The following is a 25376-nucleotide window of genomic DNA, read 5'->3' on the forward strand; positions in this document are numbered from 1 at the left end:
CTTTCCATCCAGCTCCCTGCTTGTGGTCTGGAAAAGCAGTATAGAATGGCCCAAAGCCTTGGGACGCTGCACCATTGTGGGAGACCTCGATCAGCTTAGCTCCAGCGACATAGGGACTGAATCAGCAGACTAAAGATCTTTCTGTCTCTCCCCTTCTCTGTATATGTGACTGTCCAATAAAAATAAATAAATTTTGAAAAAAAGTAAAGGAGAATGTGATTATCTGATTGTGGACATCCAAGAAGAAAATCTCTTTTCAGATCTGGCTGACTGATATAGGGCAGCATCTTGATTAATGGGTAAGAGGGTTCTGTACAGAGCATCATGGGAAAGGCAAAGGTCAGGATACACTGAGCAACAGGACTGTGGTGTGGGGTGCATCAACAGAAATGTAGCAGGAGAGCTCGGAGGAGGTAACACTGAACATTATGAGAAAAAGAGCTTCATTCTTTTCATGAGTAAGCCAGCATTGTAAGAAAACGCGCTCAATGATCTATCTGCAAAAGGAAGCAAACGAGAGTTTTAAACAAGAGCATAACCTGGTCAGATCTGTGGTCCGAGCAGAGGACTCACTTCAGCAGTTATTATTGCATGAAGGAAAGAGCTGATAGAAGCAATGATAGTGGAAATGGAGAGATGAGACTGGATTCAAAAAAGTTATGAGGTATAATAGAGTATCCCAAGCATTTGACCCTGGTAAGTAATAAATTAAGAAAGAGAAATTAATCAAAGACCCCTGCCTCTGGGTTTATTTGGGGGTAATTATAAACAGAGTGGTTCTGACCAGCAGGAGAATGGAGAAGGAAGAAAGGATGCTATAAGGATTTCTCCAAGTATTAGGGAAGGTCTCTGTAAAGACAGAGTTCCACAAGAGTGCCTCCAAAAGTTGTTGGAAAAAACTGAAATAAAAGATAAGTTTACTTTAGTGCAAAAATATTAGAATCTATGTATATTTAAAAATCCATGTGTTTTTATAATGCTTTCCATTGACTTTTTGAAGACTCCTATTTTAAGCTTGAGGTACCCAACTAGACATTTCTCACCAGTATTTGTATAAATTTGGTGTCCAGGTTTAGCAATATAAAGGAGAGTTACTAATAAAGAGTTGGGTTAAATTTGCATCTGGCTCATCTTATTGTAGTTACTACACTAAGAATGACATCCACAAAGGTTAATAATCCATGACTGTGTCTGTGGCTTGGTAAAGTACAAAGACATATTTATTGACCATATTTTAAAAGATTTATCTATTTGAATGGCAGAAAGACAGTTACAGAGAGTGGGGAGAGGTAGAGAGAGAGATCTTTCATTTTCTGGCTCATTGCCCAAATGTCCACAAAGTCTGGAACAGGGCCTATCCAAAACGAAGAGGCAGGAGCTTCTTCTAGGTCTCCAGTGTGAATGCAGAGGCCCAAGGATTTCAGCCATTTCTCACTGCTTTCCCAGGCACGTTAGCAGGGAGCTGGAATGGAAGTGCAACAGTCAGACTCAAAACTGGCATTCATATGGTATACCAACATCGCTTTACCCATTAGGCCCATATTTCATTCTTCTAATGTATCAAGTGTGTGAACCTTATTCATATAAATGATTCATTCCATATGGTAAAGTATTGCCATTACAGATTTTACTTACTTTACTATCTTAAATAATTCCTTGGATCATTCTTAAGACTAGCAACTGTGAAAGAAATTAACATAGTATGCTTTCATGTTCCAAGGATGTAAGATTCAACAGTTTAATCTTGCTAGAAAATGCTTCAGCCAAAACACTAGTATATTTCTTCACATGTTACAAAGAACAGTATTTTTTATGCTTCCTGAATCAATGAAGAGTTGGCAGTACGTGTGTCATCTAGGTGGGAGGAGGATCATTCAGATAGCATTCTTACTTTTGACCCTGTGAAATGCCTCCTCTTCTTCAAAAGGAAGTACTTACAAAGTCATGGCACATTTAAATATGTGCAAACTAAGCTTGGGTCCAGCACAATAGCCTAGCAGCTAAATCCTCACCTTGAGTGCACCAGGATCCCATATAGGCACAAATTCGTATCCCAGCTGCTCCCCCATCCAACCTCTTGCTTGTACCCTGGGAAAGCAGTAGAGGATGGTACAAAGCCTTGGGACCCTGCACCCATGTTGGAGACCCAGAGGAAACATCTAGCTCCTGGCTTCACGTTGGCTCAACTCTGCCTCTTGCCACCACTTGGGGAGTAAACCAGCAGACAGAAGATCTTGCTCTCTGTCTCTTCCTCTCTCTATATATCTGCCTTTCTAATAAAAACAAATCTTTTTAAAAGGGAAAGTTGAACTTAAAACTTGCATTAGGGGACTATACTATTATGAAAGCATGGGGCAAATGGTGGGAGGAGACAATGAAGAAGGAAGAAGATGGGGAGGGATAAACCCCATGCCTAAAAACTGTATCATGAAAACAATCAAAAAATACATTCTGTTTGATCTTATAAAGATAAAAGTAAATATATCAGTAGAAAATGGTAGCAAAAAACTACATGTATTGAGGAAGTCCCCGTGGTTACCTCAACTTCAAGTTCAGGAATTCTGTGACCAAAAAAGAATGATGTCTCCAAATCCTTGTACAAATAAGTTATAGAAACTGGAATCATCATGCACAAAATTATTTTGTGAAACCAAATGAAAAGCATATTTTTGTTATTTAGATCCATATTTAGCTCCTATATTGTTTTCTGGCATCCAACCCAAGTTTCATTTTGCTTTATTTTATATATTTGTTCATTTTTATTTGAGAGGCGTGTATGTAGGCGAGGAGAGACAGAGACTTCCATCCATTAGGTCACTTCTCAGGTGGTCACAGAGTGGAGCCCACTGCAAGCCAGGAACCAAGAGTTTCTTCTGGGTCTCCCACATGGGTAACAGAGTCCCCAGGACTTTAGCCATCCAATGTTCCCAGTAGCAAAGAGCTAGATTGGAAGGGAAGCAGTCAGGACATGAATTGCCCTTATTTTGGGATGTGGGCACCAGAAGTGGAGGATTAGCTTGATACCCCATCACAACCATCCCCTATCCAAGCTTTGAGCAAATGACACCGATACAGAGAGTACACTGGATTACTCTGTTATGTCTTTTTGTAAAAAAGGAAACATTGAATAGGTAGTTTGAATATGGTTGGACTGTATTTACAACTTTTCTAAAATGGATTTATTCACATAATGTGTGCAGCTATGTGTCCTGTGATTTCCTCAGAATGGAAAATGTCAAGCCTTATTATTAGAAGTATTCTAAATGATATCTGTTTTTCTGTTATTAAACAGGGAAGGCCATGGTAAAATTTCAGTATTTGCTGTCAAAATGGCTTTAGCCACATTGTGTGGAGGGAAGATCATGGACAAATTAAGATGTAAGTTATTCTTCGTTGTGTCTCTTCATATCCCCTACCTACTAAATGTCCTCTCCCGTACTCCTGCCCATTTTTTTTCCTCATCCTGCCTGAATAGTTTGAAATGCATTCTTTGCTGATCTTTAGATTCTGTCATTGGAATTTTTTACATATTAGAAAAAATATTAACAAAAACCATTTTTGATTATAGATTATCATTCCTTATAACCTGTTGAGTACCATCAGGACTCTTTATGATATTAATGTGAAATGCATATTCTTTGTGCTGTGCCAACTTTCAGTGAGTTCATCATTTTAAGTGCATCAGGACCAGACTGGTCAGCCATGCCCTGGAAATATTCTAAAACCCAGCACATTTTAACATTCTTCTCAACCCAGTGCTTTTCAAATCATTGGTGACTTCAAACGTTCCAAAGCTGCCAGGGCACAGATACAGGAATTACAAAGAAATAGTATAAACAAAATTAACTAGATGCCAATCAAGACATGGTAGCTGAAGGACACTAAGTGATTATGGGCTTTTATGTACTTTTTGTCACTAAACAAAGTAAAGTTTGTTAACTAAAACCACAATGTGGCTTTTTTAAATTTATCTGTTCAGTTAAAAAAGCTGAAGCTCAAACACAAAGAAAATCGCACAGCCAAGTTGGTGCTGGGATTTTAATCCCGTTTTTTCTTACATCAATGCTTCTGAAGCTTTATGTGGGAATTACTCAGACATCCCTTTCAAACAAAATTTTGAGTCTGCCCTTCAAAATTTCTGATTCAACACACAAAGGGTGGGGAGGGAGTCAAGCATTTTCATTTACAATCTTGGCACTTCTATTTTAAAGAAAAATTTCTACCTAACCCTGCATTTCCTTCTGAATATTATGAGTCTGGATGGTAAAGCAGGGTTGGAAAGGATGCTGCCATAGAATTAGGAGGTGCAGCCCGCAGCCCAGCTATATGACTGAACTGCTGAGTTAATTTGTTAACATCACTTCACTTCTGTGGTGCTTGGCTCCCTTCGCCATCCCTGTTTGAGGGTTTTGCTAGATACATCTGAAGCTGCAGCCTTCAGGAACTGACAACCTGTCCATACCTACTTTTCTCCCCCCTTTGCCTATCTACCAACTTTATCCCATGCTTCTCAAGCCACCAAGAGAAAAATGAAGATACAGGAAAAATGAAACAAATCAATAAAACAAACAAGCAAACAAAAAGCCCCATTGTCCCTTTGGGATTTCCACAGACATGATCCTGGAGGGACGCTCTCTCATGGGCCAGCAAACAAGTGAAATGGACAGCAAAGCCTAGGTGACCAAAGAGCTTTCCTGGCTTCCAGGGACCACAGAAGAACTAAATGACCAGGACTCGGGGCAGCCCAACCAGATCCTCAGAGAGTTAGTTTAGCTTCTCTTTCATCAGTTTAGAAGATACAGAAAAGGAAACACAGAGAACTCAGCTGAAAGATAATAGCTAAACTGTAACTTGTCAAAGGCATTTGCTTTTTTGATTTTATCTTGTTTTGTGCTTTCAGAAGTGAGAGTTCATCCATAATCGTATCAATGTGCCTGGGTGAACTACCCAGCTCAGGCTGCTGATCTTAGCTTCCTACTAATGTGGACAGAAGCAATAACTCAAGTAATTGGGTTCTTGGCACCCATACGGGAGAACTGGATTGAGATCCTGGTGTGTGTATCCTCTCGCCTTCTCTATCTTCTCTCCACCACCTCTCAGTTTTAAACAAAATAGCTTCAGAGTAATCCCAAAAGCATTTTTTATACAGGGTTAGGCTAGGAATAGAGCATTTAGAAAAAACAAACCAAGGCAGAGGAAGAAATCCCTAAGGGCCTTTCCTGCTGACCTCATTTATGCTGAGAATCTTGAAAAACATGTCCACATATGTAACGTTGTTTTCATAAATAAACAGGTATCAAAATACTGTCTCCTTAAGGACCAGACATTTTCTGTCTTCCGGCTCTAGTTTCCCCCTCCTGCACAGGGGAGGAGAAGTCACGACTTGCTCCAAAGGCGCCCCAGCCTTTCAAGTTCATCCCAGACACTGGTAGGAATGAACCATGGCTGCAGTGGTCCCAGAGCAATACATGTTCTTAAGTAAATTCCAGGGAGGTGGTTTTGGTGGATCACAGTGACTTGGTTGAGAGCAATTTGACTAAAAACAATTTAGCTAAAAGCCATTGGTTCAAGGCATTTTTCCAAAATACCAAGAAAAATGAATAGTCTTAGTCGCCAGTATCTAACCACAGCAATCGTTATTGACTGAATGAGACGTAGCCCACTCCTGATGAAGAGATTAAGTAGTCTGTTGCTTACTTTATTTTCATTGATAGACCAGGTGAGTGCAAGATTGCTGGCATTGCTTTTGTAACACATAAAAAGAAAAACAAAGGAGTATAGAATATATTCAGAGTGTGGGGATTTTGTCTTCCCTTCCTTAAATTTTTCTAGTTTTTTTTTAATTGAGATTTTAACAGACTAACAAAAACTGTACCTATTTACAGAGTACTATATGATGTTTTATTACTTGTTACATTATATAATGTCCAGTCTGGATATATTTATCCTTTCAAGCATTTAATATTTCTTTGGAGTATAAACATCCAAACTCCTGTCTTCTTTTGTGTATAGGGAAATATAAATTTTTCTTACTCTAAGCCAATATGCCAGCTGTGCTGATTTGGCTACTTTTCTGTTTTGTACATAGGGATGAAGGATATTTAGTTTGCTCCAACCAGTCCCTTAGAAACCAAAGACTATGAATAATTGGTTGAAAGTAAATTGGAAGTTTTAAAAGAAAAAAAAAACACAACAGGAAATTGAAGTTGATTTTTTAAAACAAGAAATAACAGCTGCAAGTTGTGTCATGATGTTCAGTGCTGAGGACCACCACTAACGGATGTGCAGTGTTCTTTGTGTAACTCCAGGGTACATGATTAATCCAGCCTAGGAAAGGAACGTGTCTGATATGGTAACCTAAGTAAATAGATCCAGGATACTTCCTATTGGTCACATTATCCTTGGTTCAGTCACACACTACTGTTTCAATGATTGGAATACTTGTTTACATGTCTACTTTGGTGCACTTTGGGGTTCCTGGGGGTCTTTGAGGTCTTAAAAAGTCTACATATGACACTGTAAGTTTTGATATATACTGCTGTTTTACAGCTTTTATTTTGTCTAAAAGGCTAGCATTACAGCATATACAATATTATGTATTGAGTTTCTATTAGCGCACTGATTCTCTTCAGACCTCAGCCTCTGCTCTTGCTGTGGCTGGCTGTGCACCCACGGCCCTGGCACAGTGGACTGCTAGAGGCGCCCTGGTGCTTTGGGCTTTAGTTCATCTCCATGCCTATGCATTGGCCCAATCCTAATTCCAAAAGTCCACTCCCCTCATCTCTGTCTGGTAACACCCTGTCCGTTATACTAACTCAAGTCATCTCAGTAAGAAATCTTCCCTGACCCATTTTCTCCCTGGGCGTCTTCTCTGAGTTCCTTCTGCATCCCATACATTATGTTGTTGTAATGTGACATTTTCTGTAGAGTACCTGGAAGTGATTCTGTTATCCTCAGTATACTGAGGCCGCCCAAGAGGCAAGAGCTACATTATGATTTTTCTGTGTATCCTATTCATTACTTAGCACAGCTCCATACGTTTTCTCTGTGTTAAATTCATTATAGTTGGATGAAACAGTGAATGTAAATTCTCTGAAGTGTTTATCATTGGGGCTGGCATTATGGTCTGGTAAGTAAAGCTGCCACCTGGAATGCTAGCATTCCATATGAGCACTAGTTCATATCCCAGATGCTCTACTTCTCTTTGAGCTCCCTGCTAATTTTCCCCTGGGAAAAGCAGGGGAAGATGTCCCAAGTTTTGGGGCCTCTGATCCTGTGCGGGAGACCTGGAAGAAGTTCCTGGCTCACGGCTGCAGCCTAGCCAACCTTGAACACTGAAGCCATCTGGGGAGTGAACTAGTAGATGTAGGATATCTCTCTCTGTGTGTCTCCCTCTCTATCTCTGTAACTCTTTCAAGTAAATATACTTTAAGAATATCTATTGTTGTATTGTGCTGGAAGAAACACAAAGGTGGTTTAGAATATGACCAGGAACCTTATAGAACAATCTGATTGAGCAGGCAGAGCCTAAACCCGTGAGGTAAATGACAAAACAATGCAATATGAAATTAATAAGAGTAACTAACTTGTCTATTCTGCCCCCTATGCCAAGCCCTACTGTAAGTGTTTTTATTTTTGTTAGATAATTTGATCACTGACATATCATTCTACTATATATATGTATATACATAAATTATATATTTAAAGCACATTTATATGTGTGTATGTATGTGAACACAGAAGACTTAAAACTAAGTCATAAATACATACGATATTGAAAGCTTCCTTGGAGTCCGCTCATTTCTTTTTAAAATCCCAGTAGCTCAGCCTTAGTTTGGCTACAGCGTACGTAGCAAACTTTCATCAACACAAATGAGATCAAAATTTAAGAATGTAGAATTTACAGTTAGCACCTTCTGATTTTGTTTAGAGATATCTAAGAGGTTTTTTTATTTTTTTAGTGGGATATTTGAAAGTCTAGGTTACTGTTCAACATATGTCCTAATCTAGAAGATAGAAGCGTAATGGTCAGCCAGCCTGCTCAGAAACAAAAAAAAGCAACAGCCTGCTGAAGAGAATCAACTTACTTTTTCTAAGTTTCTTTTTCTCCTTTTCAATTGGAATTTTTGAATTTCTATTGGGAACTTGTAACTTTTTGCTGTTAGTAACTTTATTCTTGTTGTTTATTTTATAGTTCCCTTAACTTGTTAACCAATTCCCTTAACTAGTTACAAGGGAACATAAGAGGTAACACTTATTAATTAGCAGTATTGTGAAGGTGGATGAGAAAAATATTTTCTGTTCTGATATAATATCATTACTTTAGTTGACAAAATTACACATATCATTCCATAATTTGTTTTGATGTATATAACAATTATATACACATAATTAGCTAGATCTAACTATTTCACTTTTGTGGTTAAATCTAGATAGTGCATATATGTATTACCTGAATAGTTATCAATTTTAGTTTGAGGACATTTGACATATATATATATTGTATTTTTCAAGAATGCAATGTGACATCATTAACTGCAGTTATCTATCATCTTGCATCATAAATCTTTTGAACTAATTCTTTCCCTATAACTGTAAGTACAAGTCCTTTGGTTATCTCCTCTTCCACTCGTGGACACAGATTGCATTTCCTGGATGTGTTTGAATAGTGCTGTAATAAACATCAAAATACAGATACCTCCCTGACGTAGAGCTTTCATTTCTTTTGGATACATTCCAGTCAGAAAGATTGATGGATCATCTGGTTTCGTTGTAGTTTTTAACTTTTTGAAGAACATCCATAGTATTGTCCATAGTGACATTCCTGCCAAAAGCGTGTAAATTTCCTTTCTTCACATCCTTGCCTACACTTAGCTTTTGTCTTTTTGATGATAGCTATCCTAATAGACTATGGTCATTGTGGTTTTGACTTACATTTCTCTACTCATTAATAATATTTCTTTCTTTGTTCATATACCTGCTAGTCATTTTGGTGTCTTCTTTAGGAATGTGTCTAAATAAATACTTTGCCTATTTTTATAATAAGGTTGTTTTATTGCTAATTATTTGAGTTTTATTTTATTTAGTTTTATTTTATCTATTAGCCCCAGATAGAATTTATTTAGTCTCATGCTTAAGAAACTATTTGTAGCAATTTGTAATTGCTTCATAACTGGAGTGTTTAAAGAAAATGAATTAACTTGCATCCCCAAATTGTCCTTCAATAAAAGCCTATAATATATTTTATATGTGATTACTCTATGAAACTAAAGTTCCCAGATTGCATTTTGACCTTGAAAGCTTAAGTGTAAAATGAACTTCTGTACTTTGAACTTAATGACAATTTACCCAAAAACCTGTGCTGGTCTAGTGACAATATACTTAATATGGTGTTAAGTTATGCATGCAATAGGAAACCCTCGCATTTCAATAGTGATTTCCACCAAGCAGGTATGAAAGACTATAAAAAAAAAGTCTACCATTAACATTCACTGCATGCACACAGTGGCTTACACTGAAGAGCAGAGGTTCAGTGAAACCTCGAGCCCGTAGCAGAGGAATCCAGAACTTGGCTGTACCTTGCTGATTATGCATTTGGCCAAACTCCATCTGCACTGCAGGGGCCAAAGGATCCCTTCCTATAAGTCTGTGTTTTCCACTGGAATGCCATGATTACTAGAGAATTTTCTAGTTCTGTGAGGAGTTAATCAAGTTTTGTTATTACATCTTTATCCCCCTTTTGTCTTGCATTTTTCAAAATTCTTAAACCAAAACCCAAAAGTTTTAATAGTATTATAGATGGACAAATGTTATACACATACCCCTCAATTTTGTAGTAATTTTTTTTCTATTTCAAATGATGAGGTCATAACGTTTTCTTTTTTAAATCTGTATAAAGTGAACGAATTTCCCATATTTCATGAGGCAGATTTAGGAGCGTAGTGGTACTTCCCTCCCTCCCCTCCCTTCAGCCCACATTCCCCATCCTGTCTCCTTTTTCCCCCCTCCTTCCTTATTTATTTTTCCCCTAATTTTTACAATGGCATATTTTTATTTCACTTCACAATCACAAAGCATATTTTATTTGTACCAAATTCTTCACATATTGTTATAGATACATTCACCCTTGACTTCAGAATAAATGGTCTCTGTCTTATAAAACAGTTAATTTTATCTAAGTTGTTTGTTCATGCTATGTGTTAGTATTGCCTACCAGAGAAAATTCATGCCACAATATTTCAGCCAGCTCAAAGCATGAATTTTATACTATTCTTTCGTAAAAAACACATTTAGTGAATCACTTTTTTTTTTATTTTCAGCAGATTTGTTGAACTATCATGTGATAAATAAATCTTTCCTTTTCCTTCCGTAAGATATTTTCTCAATGATTTCTGACTCCAATGGAGTGATGGTTTATGGCCGATACGACCAATTCCTTCGGGAAGTTCTCAAACTACCCACAGCAGTTTTTGAAGGTCCTTCATTTGGGTATACAGAACAGTCAGCTAAATCCTGTTTCTCCCAACAGGTAAGAAATAAACAAGTTTAAGGAACTATCTCTCAAACAGTAGTTGCTCTTTTTCTGTATGTCATTAGCAGGCACAGACACACAAAATTGTCATGATGACAACTTTTATTATATTTCCAGCTACTCACAAAGGAGCTCTGAGCTAGTAACTAAACCCAGAGCAAATAGATGCTGACTAGAGGTGGTGTGCCCTGACCATGGAGCAGGCAGAAGCCTGAATTCTTGGCTTTTGATTTCTAATTTCGCCCTCACAGCAACCCAGCACCCTTAATATCAATACTGTGAACATCACTTCGGTTTCTACTCATACTCCTTTGACACAGGGAGCCCCAGCATCAAGCTATACTTATTTAGTTTAAAAAAAAAAAACAAGAAAGGAATCACCACAATGCTGTGTTATGCTCTAAAAGGCTCTTGGAATATGTGTCATTCAAACTTAACGAGAGGTTACTTAAAGGGGTCTATGTATTTCAGAAGAATTAAATATGATGTTGCCATGTTCAAAGTGGCTTTTGAAAGATCCTATAGTCTGGCCCATTGTTTGATTTTATTTAAATCCCTAATGTATACATGTCAAAAGCATAACATTTCAAATATTTCCAACAATGATTTTTGCCAATGTAATAAAATATCAAAATGAGTAAGATCATTAGAAGTCCAAAAAAGAGAAAATACACAAAAAAGAGTAAGAACAGTTTTTGTATTTTATAGACCACCTAAACTAAGTATTGGAATGCTAATATTCAAGAATTGTCTGAAATACTTCCTTGGAAAAAGTTCAAGCCAACTCAAGTTATTGTTTTCAAAAACACTACTTTTTAGCTACATAAATTATGGTAGCTTCTTTTTAAAAAAGATATTATTCCATTACTTATACCATGTAACAATAAGGTTGCTAGCGACCCTATAAACACTTTAAAATATTTAGTATTATAAGAAAGCTTATAAATATCTACTGGTAGTAAAAGATTCATTAAGGAATAACACAACAGTTGTTCACTGTATTCCAAGCAGTAGTGTCATGTATGGGCCTAAGAAGACACTACACATTTTCAAAACTGATGTCTCATTTTACAATAGAAAGTTCGTCCTTCCACTTTGATGTTCTAGCTCTAATTTTCAAATAAAATACACATACAAATATGTAATTTGTTATTTATATTATTAGACATTCTTATTTTTCTCAATGTGAAGGAAACAGATAAAATGCATTCTTTTTTACATCAGAAAAGAGCAGAATAATGAGACAGTAGCAGACTGGATTGAGAGGATAATAGATATAAAGGAGGAAAGAATTTTGTAAATTTTAGATCATCAGCTTCTAAAAGAGAAAAATGCTTCCTTCCAAATAGTGTTCCTTCCTAATATTATATAGCAGAATTATTCATATTAGCTACTAAGTGCTAAGTATTTGAGGAAGATTTAAAAGGAACTCATTCTTTATATACCACATTAATTCAATATGTACTTTGAAAAACCTTAGGGCCTTCGATTGTTAAATAGATAAATTTACATTGACACTAATTTTTGAAGATTTAGTATAGACAAAATATTTTTTATAAATTAGCTTTTTATTTTTAAATAAGATTAGTATATTCTGCTATTTGCAACATATTTCCACCACATCCTAGTGAATATGAAGCAATTTCAGCATCTTGCCTATAACTCTGATTACAAACAGTTTATGTCAGTATTGTGCGATAAAACTTGGTATAATCACTTCATTATTACATAGAAATGAAATTAAAAATCTTTCTTTATATATTGTTATTTTGTCAAGGAACTTGTTCTACAACTGTGGAAGGGCATAATACATTATTCTCTGGATAATTTTAGTTCTTCCTCTTTTCTTGGTACCCTCATGCACGCTCATACTTATATATAAGTGATGCTCTCAGAATTGCTTTTTTAATAATGATACAAACAACTCAGCGTTGTGCAGATAATCCAGCCCAATGTATGCTTTAGGCACAAACAACAGTCAATATTTTCTATTCTAAACTAGTTTAATAACATATTTCCAAGTTCTGTTTCCTCATATGTCAAGAGTTTGAGTACTTTCTGTCTCCATTTGCAAGTAACATGTACATAGCAGTGAATTAAGTAGTCTCTGTCCTAAATTTTTGTGCTTTTCATACAGAAAAAAGTCACATTAAATGGTTTTTTGGACACACTCATGTCAGATCCCCCTCCACAATGCCTGGTCTGGTTGCCTCTTCTACATCGACTGGCAAATGTTGAAAATGGTAAGTAGTGGCTGCTGTGCAATGGCACATTTAAAGTAATTGAAGTCAAGCCATCAGGTGTGTAAAACTCAGATCATTGTTTTTAGGCAAGTCTATTTAGCAACCCTAGTTTTTGTTTAGGACAGAAAGGATCGGTTAAGCCTTATTGGAATACCACAAAGTTTAAAACTTACCAAATCCATGTCAGTAACCTGTCAGTTATAAACTGAGAGAAAATAAAGCATTAGTACATAGGAAAAAAAAATTCAGTAAGGGCACTATACTTTTCTGGTATTTGTTTTAGGTCTGAATCTCTGGTGTTGGAATACATGGCATTATTTCTTCCTAAACATGCAACCAGGAATATGTGAGCGAGTGATGGGAAAAGCTAGGTGATAGCAACTTACTAATCTTTACTCACACACTCCATTTTTATTCTCAGTAGTTGTATTTATGTAAAAAATAAGAGTACTGTAACTTTCACAGTATACTTTTTTAAAGTGAATAAAGATGGAAATAATTACTACAGATTTATCTACATCGATAGATCAGGACAAGATTTAGAGGAATCTAAATGCAAAACAGTTGTTTCCATCTAATCTTTGGATGTCTTTATTTGTTCATTAGCAATGAAAAATTTCCAAATTTAAATAGTAAATCATTCATCCCCTGTATCTTTTAAAGTACTGATTTCTTTATAATTTTAAAATATGTAGTGAGGCTAAAGTTAGCTTATTTTAAAATTCTCATTCAGAATGTTTGCATCTGCTTTATTCATTATTTAATGAGTTTATTCCCTTTTCTCATGGAAGAAATGTAAGGAGTGAACTTGTTAGTTTCTCTGCCATCACTAACAAGCATAGTTTGGGGAGGTGTTATTTGTTTGTTTTGAAGGCTTCTCATTCAATGCTCAGAAGCACAGCACAATCAAGGCCCACATCAGTGTGTAGGATGAGCTGAGATGACTGTTTACAGTTCCTGTCGTAAAGCTGTAATTTCATTCCTTCACTCCCAGAATTTCCTGCTGCAGATCAGTTTCTTGGACACTGCCCCAGAGCAGCTGTCCCTGGAGTCAAGTCTACCTTCACCTTTCTGAGAGCCAGAAAAGGGGGATCATGATGTCTGCTTAGGAGGATAAAGCTTTCAGAATGATCATGTCCTTATCTTTTCATTTTGCTGTTTATTTTCATTTATACCAATTGGCATTATTTTTCCTGGCTGGTTAGTCGCAGAATATTGTCAAAGGCAAGTGCTGCTCTGTTATTTCTGACTCTCAGCATATAGATAACTGCTTGGATTTAATCATTCACAAACTTCAGATCCCAGCTAGTTAACATTGCCTGCTTTAAATTCTAATTTCCTGCCAAATAAAGTGTAAGAACTCTATTCAGGGATGAACATTGGTGTAATTGTTAAGTCACCACCTGGGATACCCGCATCCCTGGGTTCCAGTCCTGCCCTATTTCCATTCCAGTTTCTTGTAATGCACATCCTGAGGGCAGAGGTATCAAGGCCCAAGGGCCTGGGTCCTGCCAATGCTGGAGACCACAACGAGTTTCAGGCTACTGACTTACACGTGCCTTTGCTTAGGTTTTGGAGTGCAGGCATTTTGAGAGTGAACCAGCAAATAAAAGAGATATTCTCTCTCTCTCTCTCTCTCTCTCTCTCTCTCTCTCTCCCTCCCTCCCTCCCTCCCTCCCTCTCTCCCTCCCTCTCTCCCTCCCTCTCTCTCTCCCTCTCTCTCTCTCTCCCTTCCCTCTCTCCCTTCCCTCTCTCCTCTCTTTCTCTCCTCTTTCTCTCCTCTCTCTCCCTTCCTCCCTCCTTTCTTCTCCCTCTCTCCCTCCCTCCCTCCCTCTCTCTCTTTCCCTTTTACTTTCTCTCCCTCCTTCCCCCTCTCTCCAGTTGAAATGAAAATAAATTAAATTTCTAAACCACTTGATCCAGATAACTCATATCTCTTTTTGGAGCCCTCTCCACCTGCTTTCACAAAGGAAAACCTAGATAAAATTAACCTGTTGATCACTCCACTTAGAAAAGCAGCTCAGTCTCTCACATCACCCCGTTTCCCTTTCCGTTCTTTCCCTCCTACTTTTCACTTCTCTAGCAGTTTCCTTCCCCTCCCCTACTGAATGTTCAACTGTGTTCATGTTTGGTGCTTCTGAGGCTTTCAGAGAACAGTGCTAGTCTCCTGGAGACAGACAGCAGTTTGGGGAAAAGGTCATTGAAATTCTTGTGGAGTATGAGGTAGCAGCAGAGTCAGTGCCATCACAGAGATTGGTATCATTTAGGACACCTAACTTTCATCCTATTTGATTTCTTGTATCTCACCCCCAACCACATATGCTTGACCATGTAGGTAGATGCCAGAAATAAATGCTTCTCTGAGTAAAAGTCAACTATCACCTGCCGTCATGGCTCTCAGCAGAAAAATGCACTCCTAAGAGGCTGTGTTTGTCCGTATTCTAGTTCATAGTTTTGTTTTCTTCTTTTGTCTTCATGTACTTTCTTCCTTAGTCTTCCATCCAGTGGAGTGCTCCTACTGCCACAGTGAGAGTATGATGGGATTTCGCTACCGATGCCAACAGTGTCACAATTACCAGCTCTGTCAGGACTGCTTCTGGAGGGGACATGCCAGTGGTTCCCACAGCAACCAGCACCAAATGAAAGAGTACACATCATGGGTAAGGCGAGGGCCACGCGATGCTCAGAGTTGAGTGTTGAGTGTTGCCTGGAGTGAATGGGGTTTCAAGGATGTGACAAAAGGGACAGACTTACCTTCCACTCCAAGCTGAATGTTACTTCCTCCTTCTCCGCCATCTCCCCAGCCTACTAGCATTTCTCATTGATTCTATCTGAACCCAATGTAGCTTTTCCAGACTTAGAATTTAGAAATAATAAAGGAAGACTTAAATTGTTATTTCTTGGAATATAGATCATTCAACAATGATGTAAATAATAACTGAATAGTACTGACTTTCTGGAACATAAGGCTTTCACAGTAAGTTGAGATCTTTTCCAAGTTTCATTTATTTGTGTTCTGTGGAAATTACTTTCTAATTATTGTTGGATTCATTTCTTCTCAGCGTCTTGAGTTCTTTTACTATCTGGAATATTAAGGAGAGAAGTAGGAGAATGTTCACTTAGTACTATTGTCCCAAATTCTGTTTTGCAAAGATAAGAAAGGGAGATTGTGGCTGTATTACAAAATCATCTTTGCGTGAGGGTCTGAGTGTTCTGTGCTTGTGCAATAGATGTTTTTACACGTGCACTCTATCTACAGAAGTCATTTGACCACTGGGAATCCTTGCTGTTTAAACAACTTACAGAATTTTAACTGAGACAATTACCTATGTCTCAGTTGAACTGAAAAATCTGCAAGATCAGTTCCAGCAAGGTTGCTCTTAGATCTCTGTTAAAAGATTGTTGTGGGTGTGGGTTATTTTTGTGCCCTATTCTGTTCGCACTGCCAGCCTCTCTTGGAACGGTTCTGTCTCAGGAAAATACAAAATTGTCTTGAGTTTTCTATGTTCTGATGTTTTTCAGTTCAAGCCATAGTTTTTATGTAAAGAGTAACTGACTGTTCTTTTATACATCACCTTCAAGTAAATGTCCTTCTGCCTCTTGCTGTCAGCTCCAGAACTGAGTCTGTCCTTCCTCCTGCTGTTGCAACTGCTGCTTCCTTTATCTGTAATTACCTTCCCAGTCTCTTAAGTTTTGTCAGAACGGACTTCCCCAGCCATTAAGTGCCAGTTCAGGTGCATGGTTACTGCTTCCAATTCCCAGGTATTTGCTAACTTCAAGCAACAGAAGATAGATAAGATGGTGGCTTGTTCTAGCACTCTAGTCCCAATGTGGTCCTCACCTAAGAGTAGATACTGAAAAAGAATGTGGTAAATGAATGAAAGACCTTTTGTTATGCAATACAAATCATTTGATGAAATATTCCATTAGTGTTCATGATCACTTCTTTTATCCTGTTAGAAATCACCTGCTAAGAAGCTAACTAACGCGTTAAGCAAGTCTCTGAGCTGTGCTTCCAGCCGTGAACCGTTGCACCCCATGTTCCCAGATCAGCCTGAGAAGCCGCTCAATCTGGCTCACATCGTGTGAGTATCTCTGCCTCCAGGCTAAGATGTAGCTTCTGCACTGACTTGTGTCTGAATCCTTTTGAAAGCAGTTTTCTAGCAGTTTCATTGACTAAGTTTTTTAAGAGGTAACTTTTTAAAAAGAGTTAAAATAATGCCATTAAGATTTTTCTTGGTGAACAGACAGCGTTTCTATCCAGCTGTACTAGTCAAACATGCAACACTAATGTAATTCACCCAGCGATATGAAATACTCAAAAAAATTACTTATAAACCATGTTAGCAAGCACACAATTGGGAGTTAACAATCAATGAATTTACCGTGATTAAAAAACACACTTCAAGTACCTTACATGTTATTATCACACCCTTTGGTCTGGAATTGGGAAAGGTATTCAGAAAGTTCATGGAAATACATATTATCAAATCGATTTTGAAATTATCTGTTAATTTATTCCATGAGTTTACAAAAGCCCTCTATGTTGTTTCTGTGTAGAGCTGGTCATCTCTAGGTTATCCAGTAGATGTTGTTTTGGGTTTTAATGACAAGTTCCATAACTTTAGAAGAATCATGGCCTATGTAGGCAAAGGTCGATAAAAGGAGTCGCTGCAAAAATTTGTCTATATATTTTTAAAATTTTGTTTCTCCAAAGTAAGTATGAATTTTGCCAGTGGAGCGGGTTAGGCCAGGGGATGGTGCTACTGCCATCCTTAGCACTTCTCACAAATCCCCTGCCTTTTAATGTTTTTAGGCATGGGTGGCCAGGATAACAAGGGGGTATAGACAGAAGAAATATTTCCTATTTGGTGGTACATTGGGCTCAAGACAAGAAGTTCATTTCCTGTTCCTATGCCCAGTTAGAAATTACATAGTCACAGATCACTTTCAAAGCTTCTAAAACAGGTGATCCCCCTTCTTGAAGCATTCATGTTCATAGTTAGAGTTCCACGGAAAGATTTCAGGATTACCTTAAAATTTTATATAAAACGTGTCTTCTTTCTGAGAAAACTCTGATCAAATCTATATTTAATCAGATTATCTGTGATCAGAAATTTTTCCAAAGAGATTATCTTAATTTTTGCATGAAAATTATACAAGATATATAATTATTAAGCTAACAAATTTCTGATGCAGAATGTCAAACCTATGTTATAACACAGTATTCTTTTTATTTTTTACTACAGAATTCTATATTTTCTTTGTTTAAATGCTGTTATGAATAGGTAGATATCCATGTCTAAGAACTCTAATTTTAAAATAGTTAATTGAGCTATTCTAAATTTTATAGGCACATAAAAGCCGTTTTAACAACAAACAAATTACATATGCTTTAATTTTTCACATATATGTAAAATTAGTGAAGATCCATACTTCTTCTAAATGTTTGTAGGTATAATTTAGATAAATTTGACAGACATAGACACATGTGATATTCTGTAGTGTGTCCCTTTATCAAAAGTCATTCCACTACTTTGACATAATCTTATACAATGGAAGTAGTAAAGAAACACTTGAAATAAATATCGATATTCCCACCCCCACATTTTTACTACAAAATATGGTTAAATATAAAGGTCTTAAGCATGAGAAACATTATCACAATACAGACATATGCATGCTAAGAAGCTTTATTATTGAGTCTCCAGAAAATGCCGTCCTAAAAATCTGTTCCTTAGAACTACACATGGTGATAAAAATCAGTCTCCCAGTTGTGGATCTTTCTCTGTCATCCTCACTCCCCACTGACTTTTCCCAGGAATGTTCCAAGTTCATTTGCAAATAAATGTTTTAACTATTGTCATAAACCCTATTTTATTTTCTTCAGGCACATTAGGTTCACAAAACGTTCATTCATTATTGCACCTAGATAAACTCACAGAAGATGAGGCAGGAAGGGAACAGTATGTGATCTTGATGCGAGTATCCCGTCATGCGGGGCCTGACACCGAGGCTAGAGAATAGAGAGTAATAGCATATACTCAAACAGTTTTCCTTTGGTAATATGAAGAAATTGTGCTAATTTTGTGTTAGTACAAATTCTTCCAAGACACTATTCAGAAAAAAAAATTCACAAGATTCAAATATTTATGTGAGGAGTCGTTATTTAAATGAGGAATAACGGTATATCCTTATGTGTGATGCTGAAATATGTTTAATGTTATGAAGTGCTTATGTATGGACATTGACGTTGAGCATTATATAGCCTTCTTGAATGTTTACAATTTGGTGTTTACGATTGAGTTACAATTGGTACCAGTTCTTGGATATATACTGTATCCGATCTTTGCAGTGAAACATCATTGTAAGTGTAGGTGCAAATTTCTTAGGCTTAATTAATACATAATAAATAATTGTAAGATATTTTTATTACCTATTATAAGAATCTGTTTTCAACTTTAAATGTAAAAATGGTCATATATATATTTTTATATCACAGTCTGTGTAATCAATTAGCATTTTACAAGTGATGTTAGTACACTGAAAGGAGAATGAGTCACACACATTTACATATAGAAACAAATGATGTGACAGAAAATATCATTCTTTACTGTGGTTGATAGGTTTTATATCCTTATATTGTAATAAAGAGCTGATGCCAGCAATGAATGATATCTTCAATAGAAATGAACAGGTGGTGACATTTTGGCATTTGGGCATTTGTTCTTAGTAATTGCACTGCTTGTAAATGTTACGATGTTTAACAGTCTATTCTATTCAATTCTTTGCTGCCAAAAGTGATACTTGGTAAGTCATTCAGTAATCTCCAATGTTCTGAAAAGACTTTAAGGTACTTATGAGACACAAAACAACTGGATAGTCTAAATGCACTGCGCCTTCAGCTGAACACTTTCCATTTACAACAAGGATGACAATTTTATAAAATGCCCTCTGGGAAGGTCTTGTCCAGATAGAAAATTTGGCACTAAGCCCTGTGAGTTATTCCATCTTGTAAAGCTTTTCATTGTTACTATTGCTAAGAATGAATGTGTTTGAAGTTCCTGGTGAGATCTCTATGTTGGATGAGGTAAATTTGCCATTTGATTATAGAGGAAATATGAATGTTCATCCCTTGGAGAGTGTTTGATGCCACGGTTATCATTTCTGTGTCCCAAGTCCAACTGTTGATGATGATCCTTAAACATGTCACCATTTGCTAAGAACTCTCCATTTCCCCCTATCTAATAACTGGATTCAGTAGAGTAAATTTACTCAGCTAATTGAAAGACATTCCCAATTCATTTATTTTCTCATTATCTAGAGATGATGGGGACATTTAAAATGACAAAATCAACCAGTAATGGCAGGCCAAGTTTATTTTTTCAAATTTTGTGCCGAGTTATATGAAGATTGTTGTACATTGCTTCAATTTGCATAGCTTTCCATTATTCATAGAGTACATATATGTGAAATTAGCATGCTTCTTGTGAGGTTCAGCTTAAAGAAGAATTCATTTCAGCTATCTCATGATGCTTGTTCACATCAAAGATACTTTCTAAATAAGTCATGCAATACACTACTATTATTTTCAGATTTTTCATTATTATATCTAGTGTAATTGAGATAGTAAATATGTTGCCTTGAGGCCTTCCAATAAACAATGTCTTTGAAAAACTTAGAACAAAGCTTAGCACCAGCTATCAAAAAAAATTGTCAATGAATTTTTCATTCAATGCCAACGCTGTGAAATCTACAGAACATCATGAGCATTCCAAAATAAAAACACTAGGCAAAACAAGGCTGTCTTTGCCCAAAATCTCTTCATTGTATAACCTTAAACTTACTCTGAGTTTTCTAAAGTGAAAAGTAAATTGTTTATGAATTTTGCTCTTAAGCCAGCACCAGTTGGTTTTCTACACTACTATAATTAATGTGTCAAATTCAAAATATATGTTTTGAAGTACTCTCTGCTTCCTCAAAGAAATGCATGTTTAGAAACCTAAACAATTTCACTGGAGGATTTAAAACCCCTCATTGGTCCTGAGCAAGAGAGAACCCTGACTTTCCCATCCCCTTCCCTTTAGAGATGGTTGGTAGTTTTTCATTTGCAGTGTCTGAATTATCTGTACACACTGTACTTTGTTTTAGGCCTCCCAGACCTGTAACCAGCATGAATGACACCTTGTTCTCCCACTCCGTTCCCTCCTCAGGAAGTCCTTTCATTACCAGGAGGTAAGTGCCTGTGATGCTAGAAAATGAATCCTCTTCTCTGGGAATGAGTGTTGATCCGTAGGGGAAAAAAAAATACTCTATTGTTAGCCAAGTCCAGGAGATCATTGGAAATTAGTTTGTAAATTTCCACCAGTTTTCAATTTCATTCATTTATATGTATTTAAAGGGGGCTGGATGCCTCCTGGGATTCGTGCTACTTCTGCAACCCACATTTATTGTTCACCTACACAGTATGAATGTGGAGGATGCTTTCAGTTTAGCTACTGACCCACGTGAATTGTTTTCTTGATGGGAAAATAATTTTCATATCACTCAAAGTCATCCACCAAAGCCAGGGAATAACAGTTTCAAGATTTAACTGTGTGTATTATATGACTTGTGAGGCAGCTCCTTATTTAAAACTCCAGATATAAAATAACCCTCTGCTTGGTGAACTCTGGAGCTTCTGAAGCTAGAGGCTGAAGACCAAATATGGAAATGTAGTTCCCTATATTAATTTCATGGATAATAGCAAGAATTTAATTTGTTTAAAGCAGTGCAAGTGTCATCTGTGCATACAATATGAGAAGGAACAGGAGAAGTAAATACTTCTCCAAGAGTTACCATGAGAAAGATTCTGGGGTCAAGAGGTGTGGCCAATTTTTTGACCAAATATCATCAATCAGGCACCAAAACATTATTTTATACATACATGGAGAAGTCTCACAGGAAAACAGAGACAAACGTAGGGATCATTGGAATGTGCAAGGGAACAGAGGATCTGAAATACTTTCCAGCAGAAAAAATACAGCCTCATATTTCACAAAATGTGTGCAGTCCATCTTTTCCCTGAAGATGTTGCCAGTGCACTAATTTTACTGTAATATCATGTTTTCTATGAAGGATTTTTAGAGAGTGAGAATCAGATTACGTCTAGCTTTTTTTCCCTCTTACTTCCTGTGTTTACCCATCAACAGGAACCTGAAACAAAGATTTTCCCCATAATTATAATTAATGGAATAAACAGAATGTAACAATACATGATCTGCTTCCCATTTACAAACTAACTCTTAGCTCTGTAACCAGTGGGAGTAAGTTGGCATCTGTAACTGCCAAACATCCCCAGGGAAATATCATTCGGGCCCTTAGTGAGTTCCTGTGGGCCATCCTTGTTAGAAACACCAACAAATTCAGCCACCTTTTCTGAAAGAAAATTGTGGAGTGTAGAACCTGAGACCCAGGCCTGTGACCCTGTCTAGGAAATACCTGGTGTGTTCTTTGGAAAGATGCTGTGCTTTTGTGAAGACGCTCTGCATTCTGCAAATGTCAAGCAGAGGTAGACCCTGTCCTTACTGAAGGTCGTTTTATATCATTTCAGCTCGGACCGTGCTTATGGTGGATGCGTCTAGATGGATAACATGACTTCCTCTACCCTAGAATATTTCTATAATACTTTGAGCTGTTCTGGGTTCCTCCAGGGTTCATGGTACCCATCTACCCCAAATATGATCAGTTCCCTTTTTCTCATCCTCAGTGCTTTTTTGGCATGTTCTCTGTGAACAGTCATGTTGTTTAAAATCTGCAGTTCTTCTGATTTCTGTTTCAGGGTGCTGTTCAATAAAACTGTGCACACTAAATGTTTCCTCTCTGAGTGGGCTTTGCTCTGTCCTTAGGAGGTTTTAATGAGGTCTCATTATTTGACTCCCTCAGGTTACCTGAGGGGATAAGTGCATCCAGCCCTGTGGCTGAAGAACATTCACTCATTAAGCTGTATGTAAATCAGCTTGACCACGGCACACGGTCAGTATCCCAGCCTGGAATCACTAATCATTGTAGCAGTAGTTCCATAGTTAGAATGCTAGTCACTCCAGCACTAAAATCCTCTTGGTGCATGTCGTAGTAGATGGAGATGGAGGTCTCATGGGGTTTTGTAGGAATCTGGGGAGAATAGCCAACTAGAGCTACATCCCTCAGCTCTTTTCTTTCCATTCATTTCATTGACTTTGTAGCCTCATGGCAGTATTTTTGAGATCTGCACATGTGAAGCGCATCAAGCTGAATCTCATTTGCACAAGTCTGTGCTTTGTACAATTTGCCAGAACCCAGATAGTGACTTTGAAGACTGACGCATAAATTGAGGAGCCTCTTGGATGGAGTGTTAGCCCTAACTGGGAGAGGCTAGAACAGTGCTAATTGGCTGTGTCTACTGCAGTTAAAGACAAGAGGATTAATCAGTCTTTTTAAAAGACTTTTTATTATTTTTATTGGAAAGTCAGATTTATAAAGAGAGAGAAAGAAAGATCTGTCCGCTGATTCACTCTCCAAGTGGCCACTATGGCAGGAGCTGAGCCAATCCGATGCCAGGAGCCAGGAGCTTCTTCCAGTTTTCGCATCTGAGTGCAGGGTCCCAAGGCTTTGGGGCATCTACTACTTTCCCAGACCACAGTCAGGGAGCTGGATGGGCAGTGGAGCAGCCAGCATACGAACTGGCACCCAAATGGGATCCAGGCATTTGCAAGACAAGGACTTTGGCCACTAGCTATCACACCAGTCCCAGACTTAATCAGTCTTCAGATTTTGTTCTCATGGAGCCTGGGCCATGCTCCCCTACACCCAGACCCAAGGGTGGGCTCTCTGAGTCCTACTGAAGAAATTATTTCAAGCACAGTTTCTTGCTATCAGTGCTTAACTTCTATCATTAACGCTAGTGGCAATCCAGCTTTGATTTCTTAACTATATCATGAAACTAAGGTTGATGTAAATTGACTCTGTCAATGTGGCCACAATCTTAAGATCCTTCTTATTCTTTTTTATGATTGAAGCAAGACTAAAGAAATATGACCTGGACTCTGCTCTCATTCTATTTTACCCCCACCTTCACTTCCGAAATAACATAACACCAAGCAAGAATCATGCATTAAGGAAGTAAGAAGTTTGCCATATAGATAATTTATTAAACCAAGATTTTCACCCTTTTAATATTGTGATAAATTGTAGAAAAACAAAACAGAGGATAAATTGAAATCATTACTGCAAAATTCTTACTACCAACTCCTGACATTACTCCACTGAAATCCTTTAAAGAATGTAACTTTGATCTTCAAAGGAAGCGAGGGTATATCTTTGAAGTCTTTTGACATCTTAAGACATCTACCTCACACACATTTCCAAGTGTGCTCCTCTGGCTACCACCACCACAGAGTGTATCCTCTGTTCTTGTACGCTTTTCCCACTATTCACTTGATTCGTTTTTCTCACTTAGAGGAAGCAATTCTCAAAGGCATTCTCCCTTAATCCTCTGCAATGTTCATGTGTGTGCACACATGCATACACACACACACACACACACACACACACATACACACTCAGTGCTGGTTAGTGATTCGATAGGAAACGGATCAAATAACATAATTCAGTGTCGGTTCAGCTCATCAATTTTCTTAGTCACAGACTAGATCCCTAAACCTAGATTGTTTTCTTATAAACTTGTAAGAAAGAATGATTGGATCAGGAGAGATCTATCACCATCACTAGGAAAACAGCAGCACAGCCAGGAACATCACCCGAGCTTATGGGATACAGTGTACCACTACTGTGATATAGTCCACCAAGGCAGGCCCCAAGCCACTTTCTCCTTCTTACTTTCTACTGCATGTGACTCTGAGGATGTTCTTTCCTTAGTGACATCATGTCTCCATTGTCAAACCTCAGTTATCTTGCCAAAATCTTTGCTTCGTTTCTATGAGAAGCTGAGCTGGTCCTTTCCTGTGTTAAATAAGCTTGTTCAATCATGGTCCATTTTTATTCACCACAAAATGAATGCCCCATGTTTACGTGGCTTATTTCTTGCACCTCCAATATGAGAAACTGCACTCAAAGTTTTCATAGGTAATTTCATAGTTGTAACCACAGAGAAAAGGATTCACTTTGGCTAAGCATATGCTCACTTTGCCAAATGTTAGAAAATAGCCTATTCTGCATATATGGTGTTGATTGTATACTAATATGCTATTTTCTGGTTTATCACAGTAACAAGTGATTAAAACTCTATTGGGTCAATAGTATGTATGAGAACCTACCTCCGACTCTATAATCATTTTCAAAGTCCTGATTCTTTCTACTGTAGAAGCAGCCACAGGCTGTTTTTGTTGGCTCACTGCTTGATCAGTTACTTCACTGGTTTGAGTTTCCAGCCAAAGGAAAGCTAATTCACTCTTCCTCCATCTATCTAAAAAACTTTCTGGCTCTTTACCTATCAACTCATCCTTTTAATCTAACTTTTAAATGTTCAAACTAGATTTTTAGCTTTTGTGATTTGGAAATCAAAAATAACTAGAAATAAAATTCAGATACCAAGTTAAGTTTTTGTTTGTGTAAAATCAAAATTT

The 25376-nt window shown here is 37.4% G+C and overlaps 1 protein-coding gene across 14 annotated transcripts in view; it reads left to right on the forward strand.

The window, feature by feature from the left end:
* Nucleotides 1-25376, forward strand: part of DTNA (dystrobrevin alpha) — a 301963-nt gene that overhangs the window by 228350 nt on the left and 48237 nt on the right. For 3 of the 14 annotated variants that reach the window (XM_040984877.1, XM_040984876.1, XM_040984878.1), the window contains 7 exons: nucleotides 3293-3378; nucleotides 10374-10528; nucleotides 12669-12774; nucleotides 15268-15434; nucleotides 16735-16859; nucleotides 20926-21009; nucleotides 22367-22628. In XM_040984877.1, coding sequence (XP_040840811.1) covers nucleotides 3293-3378; nucleotides 10374-10528; nucleotides 12669-12774; nucleotides 15268-15434; nucleotides 16735-16859; nucleotides 20926-21009; nucleotides 22367-22397 — 754 coding nt within the window. In that variant the 3' untranslated portion in view covers nucleotides 22398-22628. Of the gene's footprint in view, nucleotides 1-3292; nucleotides 3379-10373; nucleotides 10529-12668; nucleotides 12775-15267; nucleotides 15435-16734; nucleotides 16860-19575; nucleotides 19585-20925; nucleotides 21010-22366; nucleotides 22629-22698; nucleotides 22789-25376 lie in introns of those variants that run through there. The other 11 variants (XM_040984869.1, XM_040984870.1, XM_040984872.1 and 8 more) reach the window with 5 other exon arrangements.

This window comes from Ochotona curzoniae, unplaced genomic scaffold, assembly GCF_017591425.1.
Source record: "Ochotona curzoniae isolate NIBS_2020 unplaced genomic scaffold, NIBS_Ocur_1.0 contig_43, whole genome shotgun sequence".
NCBI classification, from domain to species: Eukaryota; Metazoa; Chordata; class Mammalia; order Lagomorpha; family Ochotonidae; genus Ochotona; species Ochotona curzoniae.